Here is an 8,205-nt window from a genome sequence, read left to right as displayed (position 1 = left end):
AAATATATATATATATATATATATATACACACACACACACAGACACACACACACACACACACACATATATATACACACACACATAGAACATCCAGTAAAATATTGCATAAAAATGGTGAGAATAGACATTACTGTCTTGATCTCAGGGAGAAAGCATCCAGTTTTTCTCAACTAAATATGATATTAGCTGTGAGTCTGTCACAGATGGCTTTTATGAAGTTGAGGAAATTCCTCTTTATTCCTAGTTTGTTGAGTGTTTTAATAATGAAAAGGGATTGGATTCTGTGAAAAGCTTATCCTGCATCAATTGAGATGCTCATAAACTTTTTATGCTTTATTAATATGGTATATTACATTGATTTTCATATGTTATGCCAACCTTTCATTCCTCAGATCAGTTTCACTTGATCATGGTAGATAATTCTCTTTATATGTTGTTTAATTCAGTTTGCTAGTATTTTGTTTAGAATTTTTGTGTCAATATTGGTCTACAGTTTTTTTGGTTTTGGCATCAGGGCACAACTGGCCTTATAAAATGATTTAGTATGTCTTCATTCTGCTTCTATTTTCTGGCAAAGTTTGAGGAGGAATGGTGTTAATTGCTGTTTGAATGTGTGGTAAAATTCACCAGTAAAGTCACTTTTCTTTGTGACTTTTAAAATTACTAATTTGGCTGGGCGCGGTGGCTCACACCTGTAATCAAAGCACTTTGGGAGACCGAGGCAGGTGGATCACCTGAGGTCAGGAGTTCAAGACCAACCTGACTAATATGGTGAAACCCTGTCTCTACTAAAAACATAAAAATTAGGCAGGTATGGTGGTGTGTGCCTATAGTCCCAGCAACTAGGGAGGCTGAGGCAGGAGAATTGCTTGAACCAGGGAGGCGGAGGTTGCAGTGAGCTAAGATCACGCCACTGCACTCCAGCCTGGGTGACAGAGCAAGACTCTGTCTCAAAAAATAATAAAATAAAATAAAATAAAATAACTAATTCAATAGTTTTACTTGCTGTAGATTTATTCATATTTTCTATTTCTTCATGAATCACTCTTGATTTGCATTTTAGAAATGTGTCCATTTCCTCTAGGTTATCGAATTTGTTAGCACACAATTGTGTAGAGTATTCTCTTATAAGTGTTTCTATTTCTGAAAGCTGGGTAGTGATGTCTCCTCTTTCATTCCTGATTTTAGTATTTGAGTCTCCCCTTTTTTTTCTTGGTCAGTACAGTCAAAAGTTTGTGAATTTTGTTGATCTTCTCAAAGAAACAGTTTACGGTTATTTTATTTTCTCTTTTAAATTTTCTATTTCATTTATTTCCTTTTTAGTCTTCTTTCTTCCTCTTTCTTCCTTGCTTTCTTTCTTTCTGCTTGTTATAGATTTAGTTTGCCCTTCTTTCTTTAGTATCTAAGAAAGTAGGTTATTGAAAAAGAAAAAAAAAAAGAAAAAAGAAAGCAGGTTATTGATTTCTTCTTTTCTAATTCATAGGGACAGCTCGAAATGTCCCTATGAGCGTTGCTATCACTGCTATCCCATACGTTTTGGTACATTATATTTTCGTTTTCATTCATCTCAAAGTATTTTCTAATTTCTCTTGTGATTTTTTTCAATATAGAGAAGGGGTCTCACTCTGTCTGTCACCCAGGTTGGAATGCAGTGGTGCGATCATTGCTCACTGTAACTTTTAATTCCTGGGTGCAAAGGATCCTCCCACCTCAGCCTTCCAAAGCACTGTGATTAGAGACACAAGGTGCCATGCCAGGTCATCTTGTGATTTCTTCTTTGACCCACTTGTTATTTAGGAGTATGCAGTTTAATCTCTTGTGAATTTCTCAAATTTCCTTTTGTTTTTGATTTCTAATGTTATTCTGTTGTGGTCAGAGAACATACTTTGTATGGTTTCAATCCTTTAACATTGACTGAAGTTTGTTTTACGGCCTAACATATGGTCTATCCTGGAGAATGCTTCATATTCACTTGAGGAAAATGTTTACTCTGCTGTTTTTGGGTGGAGTGTCTTACGCTTGTCTTTTAGGTGTAGTTGGTTTATCTTGTTCTTTGTCTTCCATTTATCATTGATCTATCCAGTTGTCCTATGAGTTATTGAAAGGTGGGAACTAAAATCTCAAACTATTTTTGGTGGCTTATCTATTTCTCCCTTAATTCTGTCAGGTTTTGCTTTATGTATTTTGGTGCTGTTAGGCACATGTGTTTAAAACTGTTCTATCTTCCTGATTGACTTTTTTATTATAAAAATGTCCTCTTTATCTCTAATGACATTTTGTCTTAAAATTTATTTTGTCTAAAATTAAGAGAGCCATTCCACCGCTTTTGTTTTTTGTCTTTTTGAGATGGAGTCTTGCTCTGTCGCCCAGGCTGGAGTGCAGTGGCACCATCTCAGCTCATTACAGCCTCGGCCTCCCAAATTCAAACAATTCTCGTACCTCAGCCTCCCGAGTAGCTGAGAGTACAGTCGCCTGCCACTACGCCCAGCTAACTAATGTTTGTATTTTTATTAGAGACAGGATTTCACCATGTTGGACAGACTGGTCTTAAACTCCCAACCTCAAGTGATCCACCCACCCCCGGCCTCCCAAAGTGCTGGGATTACAGGTGCCTGCCACTACAACTAGCAACATTTGTATTTTTAGTAGAGACAGGTTTTCACTATGTTGTCCAGGCTGTGTATCTGCTTTTGAATACTGTTTGCATGGTTTATCTTTTTCTATCCTTTTACTTTCAACCTATTTGTGTTCTAAGAAAAAACATTTAACTTAGAAATGAAATATTTCTGCTAAGTATATATATATATGCACACACACACTTTTATATACATATATGTGTACATATACACACGTATATATATGTGTGTGTGTATATATATATATTTTTTTTTTGAGACGGAGTTTTGCTCTGTCGCCCAGGCTGGAGTGCAGTGGCACCATCTCAGCTCACTTCAAGCTCCACCTCCCAGGTTCACACCATTTTCCTGCCTCAGCCTCCAGAGTAGCTGGGACTACAGGCACCCACCTCCACACCGGGGTAATTTTTTTTGTATTTTTAGTAGAAACGGGGTTTCACCATGTTAGCCAGGATGTTCTTGATCTCTTGACCTCGTGATCCACCCGCCTCGGCCTCCCAAAGTGTTGGGATTACAGGCGAGAGCCACCGCATCCGGCCTCTGCTAAGTATATTTTTATTTCAGGTTTTAAAATGCAACAAATGATTTTTAAAAATCCACTTACCACTGTTAAATGAAAACAATTAACATCAAGAAAACAAAAGATACTTTTGTTTTCTCCAACTCTTAACCAGTCTTTGATTTAACTTACAAGGATTTATTCTTCAAAATCAGATTTGATTTTTAAGAATATCATCTTCAAAATTAAGTAGCGTCTAATGGTCTGCCATTCTTTTTCTGTCAAACCAGCAGAGGAAAGAAATTCCTAAGCAAGGAACACTACTCAGAAAGTACTGTACCATGTCTTCAAATGCTTGAGGATCAAGTTGGAAAACTGGAAGCAACAGAAAACACAGTAAGGTAAATGATTTTACCTGGGGAAAAGTCACCTCCTGTTTTGTTTTGTTTTGTTTTGTTTTAAAGAGACAAATTCTCGCCATGTTGCCCAGGCTGGTCTCGAACTCCTGGCCTCAGGCAATCCTCCCACCTCAGCCTCCCAAAGTGCTGGGATTACAGGTGTGAGTCATCACACCCACCCAAAAGTCACTTCCTAAATGTCAATGTACAAAGCATGTAGGACACCTATGTGTAGCTAGTTGGCTATTTTATTCTGTAGCAAACCACTGCCCAATCGAAATATAATACTAGCCACAAATACAAATCACATATGCAATTTTAAAGTTTCTAGTAGCCATATTTTAATAAGTAAAAAAAGATGAAATTAATACATTTAACAAGTTTATTAATAAATACAACTAATATATTTTATTTAACCCAATATATTAACATTTCTACATGTGACCAATATAAAATTGTTATTCCTAATTTCCTACTAAGTCTTTGAAATTTACTGTGTATTTTACACTTAAAGTATATCTCAGGCCAGGCACAGAGGCTCATACCTGTAATCCCAGCACTTTAGGAGGCTGAGGCGTGTGGATTGCGAAGTCAGGAGTTCGAGACAAGGCTGGCCAAGATGGTGAACCCCCATCTCTACTAAAAATAAAAAAAAAAATTAGCCGGGCATGGTGGCGGGCGCCTGTAATCCCAGCTACTTAGGAGGCTGAGGCAGGAGAATCGTTTGAACCCAGGAGGCAGAGGTTGCAGTGAGCCGAGATCGTGTCACTGCACTCCAGCCTGGGCGACAGAGTAGGACTCCATCTCAAAAAAAAAAAGCATATCTCAGCTCGAACACGCCATATTTCAATTGGTCAACAGTCATAATGGCTAGTGGATACCATAATGGGCATTGCAACTGTAGCAATGAAAGCCGGAAAGAGCCTTTAAATGCTCTGTGATAATCAAATCAAACTGGATCTTTTTCTTCCACAATTATTATGCATTCCTCTAACATGATCACTTATATAATGGAAACATAAAAATGCAATAGTCTAACAGGTAGATGTCCAATCAAAATTAAAGTTACAAATTTTAGAGGTTGCAATCTGTATTAGCAATGAAAGCCACTATTTATTAAGCATTTACTCTGTGCCCGGCACTACTGCCAGGTATTTTAATCAGTAGTAAAAAATACTTCTATTACGCCCACTTCAGAGAAGAGGAAACTGGGCTTGAGGAAGGTTAACTTGGGCAAGATCACACAGCATGTAGGTTGTGAAGCTATCATTTGAACTTGCACATTGGCCGGCTCTGGAGCCTCTGCTCCCAGCCTCCCTAAAATCAGTCCCTCCACCTGCAGATATCCACTGAATCTCAAATATAAAACTAAGAAAGGGCACAAAAGAAGACAATCAAGTCAAAATTTCCCTGACCTGTGTTCCATTCCACAATTTACTGAGGGCCTATTGTGCACAATGTCCTTTAGGACTGATAGGGTCCCACTTGCCCCTGGCTGGGGTGCACTGACTGTATGTAACAGACTGCTTCAGAGCAGGAACTTGAAAGTTTTGATAAAAAATCAGTTGAAAAATATGTGAATAGTTCAGCATATTTTCAATAAACGATTTTTCAATCGTTCCCAATTTTTTTGTGGCTCTTATCTAGGCAGTAGAAAACATCAATATTAGAGTCAGAAATCTTACTTATCAGCCAAGTGTCTATTGAATATCGGTAATCCATTCCATATACTATTTTACTCTGCACAACTGGGAGACTAATAGAAAATATGCAAGTAGATTTTATATAAACACAAATGGGATGCACATGACTATGCACCAGATGCAGCTTTAAGAGTCATTACTTGTTTAAGGCCAGGCATGCTGGCTCAAGCCTGTAATCCCAGCACTTTGGGAGGCCGAGGTGGGAGGATCGCTTGAGCCCAGGAGTTCAAGACTGTCCTGGGCAATATAGCTAGGCCCCAGCTCTAAAAAAACAAACAAAAAGAGTAATTACTTGCTTAAGGTCACATTTAACTCCCAAATCCATCTTACTAATAAAAGATAATTATTGAGTGTCTACATATGCAGACACCCTACTATGTGAATTTACATATATTGTCCAAACTTTCAAAACACTCCTATGAAGAACTATTATTCCAATTTTACAGATGAGAAAACAAAGCCAGCATTCTTTTTCATTGTACCAGGTTAATTATTAATAAAAACAATAATGCCACCAGCTTACATTGGTGTAGTTACAGATTATAACACTTTGATTTATAATCTGTAATCATCTAAATTGACCCTCATAATAAATTGTGATATCAAAAGCATAAGAGCTTACAAATACCAAGATGAGGAGTCATAGAGACCCGAGGCAACTGAAAAAAAATTAGATTATTCACTTGGGAGAATCTTATGTTATTTGCATTCAGCACTCTGCGAACCAGAAAGGGCAGACAAAACCAAAGTCTATCCCAGTTGAGAAAAGCTTTCACAGAGATCTTACAAGTCTAACTTCTCCAACTTTCTCCCATTTCCAGAACACGCCCATCAACATGGGAGCCCATAAAACTAAGAGCAGTAGCAGGAGAGGATTCTGATGTCCTCTAGTTAAGGACCCTTGTCTCCTGCAGTATTACAAACAGGTCACGCCCAGGCTGCACAGTACTTCCTAACAGCAAAAATCCTAAACTGCCTAGATTTCACGTATCAGTTGAGAGAGACTTCGTTTTAAGGGGTTGCAAATGCTCCAAGCAAATTTGCCTCCAGCACTTAATGGAAGTAATGTCAAGTCCAATAAACTGCAAGGGAAAGGAGCTGGCCATTCACAAGATAAACCACTAAGTACATTACTTTGGGGCAGTTTTGTTTTTGTTTTTTTATTTTAATGTGGCCAAAGCAATGGCAGCGAATACGGAGTGAGCAAAACTCAAAAGTTTTCTATCCTTGCATTTTTACTTCCAATTATAGGTTAATGCTAGAAGAACTTTTATGATTAATAATATTATACTTTTTATTATCCCCATTTTATAAATGAGAAATTGAGGCTTAGTGACATTAAGCACTTGAGGTTACACAGCTAGTAAGAGACTAAAGATACAAATCCTCTAGACTCAAGTTCAAGGCTCTTTACCTTCTACCATTTGATCTCCTTGGGAAATAAATAAATCTATACTGCTGCAGGCTGCCTTTATGCAATATCTTAGTTATTTTCTTTTCTTTCTTTCTTTCTTTCTTTTTTTTTTTTTTTTTGAGAGGGGTTTTTTTTGCCCATGCTGTAGTGCAGTGGCATGATAATGGCTCACTGCAACCTCTGTCTCCTGGGTTCAAGTGATTCTCCTGCCTCAGCCTCCCAAGTAGCTGGGATTACAGCCATGCACCACCATACCCAGCTAATTTTTTTTGCATTTTTAGTAGAGACGGAGTCTCACCCTGTTGGCCAGGCTGGTCTCAAACTCCTGACCTCAGGGGATCCACCTACCTCCCAAAGTGCTAGGATTACAGGCGTGAGCCACCGCACCCGGCCCCTGAGTTATTTTCTTATAAGAAAATGATACTCTTATAAACTATAAGGATACTCTCTATGAGAAATGGGCTTCTAAGTGCAGTAAGCTTCCCAGAAGGCTGAGCATTATAAACTCTCCAAAATGGCAAGCGTGCTACCAGAAATACAGTCCCCACCTAGGAGGTTTTCTAGACACCAGAACCAGTCTCCACTGTCAGGACATCTGCTATCTACCCCAAGTTTACTGGAATTTCTCCCATTTTTGGAGGGGGGTGGGTGGTCTCTTCATTCATTAACCTCAAAATGCTTCTCCTTCCCTTTTAATTGGATATTTAAAATGTTAAGGCTGGACTGTGATTTTGTGTTCTAGCAGTTGATGTCACCACTAATACAAAATCGTTTTGTTTTTAGACTGCCTGAAATAATCTTAGGTTTACGCTTTGCCTCATTAAAAAAACAAGCTCCTGGCCGGGTGTGGTGGCTGAGGCCTGTAATCCTAGCACTTTGGGAGGCCAAGGCAGGAGGATCACCTGAGCTCAGGAGTTTGAGACCAGCCTGGGTAACAGGGCGAAACCCCATCTCTACCAAAACTACAAAAATTAGCCAGGTGTGGTGGCTTGTGCCTGCAGACCAGCCACTTGGAGGGGCTGAGGTGGGAGGGGCTTGAGCCCAGGAGGTGCAGGCTGCAGTGAGCCAAGATCACAACACTGCTCTCCAGCCTGGGCGACAGAGTGAGACTCTGTCTCAAAATAATAACAATAACAATAATAATAATAACAGTAAAAAATATCTGCAAACTTGATTGAAATTTCTATTATTTAGTAACTATTAAGCAAATATATGTAATCTACAGACTCATTGCCAATAAAAACACATACCACAACAGGTGTTAAAAAGTAACTGGAGATTGGGCCATGCCCTAAGCAAGCCTCTAGGCAATTTATCAAATTTCACTGTTGACCTAGTCATTTGAATGAGTTGTTTTTGTCTGTAATTTTTTTTTTTTTTTTTTTTTTTTTTTTTTTTTTTTTTTTTTTGTTTTGAGATGGAGTCTTGCTCTGTCACCCAGGCTAGAGTGCAATGGCGCAATCTCAGGTCACTGTAACCTCCGCCTCCCAGGTTCAAGCGATTCTCCTGCCTCAGCCTCCCGAATAGCTGGGATTACAGGCGCCCACCACCAAC

General features: G+C 38.8%; 1 protein-coding gene across 1 annotated transcript in view; it reads left to right on the top strand.

The window, feature by feature from the left end:
- The window catches only part of IPO5 (importin 5), a 72,321-nt gene that overhangs the window by 11,692 nt on the left and 52,424 nt on the right, over positions 1–8,205 (top strand). The window contains 1 exon segment of the mRNA XM_017862180.1: positions 3,427–3,537. Coding sequence (XP_017717669.1) covers positions 3,488–3,537 — 50 coding nt within the window. The 5' untranslated portion in view covers positions 3,427–3,487.

The sequence above is a fragment of the Rhinopithecus bieti genome, unplaced genomic scaffold (genome assembly GCF_001698545.2).
Source record: "Rhinopithecus bieti isolate Rb0 unplaced genomic scaffold, ASM169854v2 scaffold_2254, whole genome shotgun sequence".
Taxonomy (NCBI): domain Eukaryota; kingdom Metazoa; phylum Chordata; class Mammalia; order Primates; family Cercopithecidae; genus Rhinopithecus; species Rhinopithecus bieti.
This window is presented reverse-complemented; position numbering and strand designations above follow the sequence as displayed.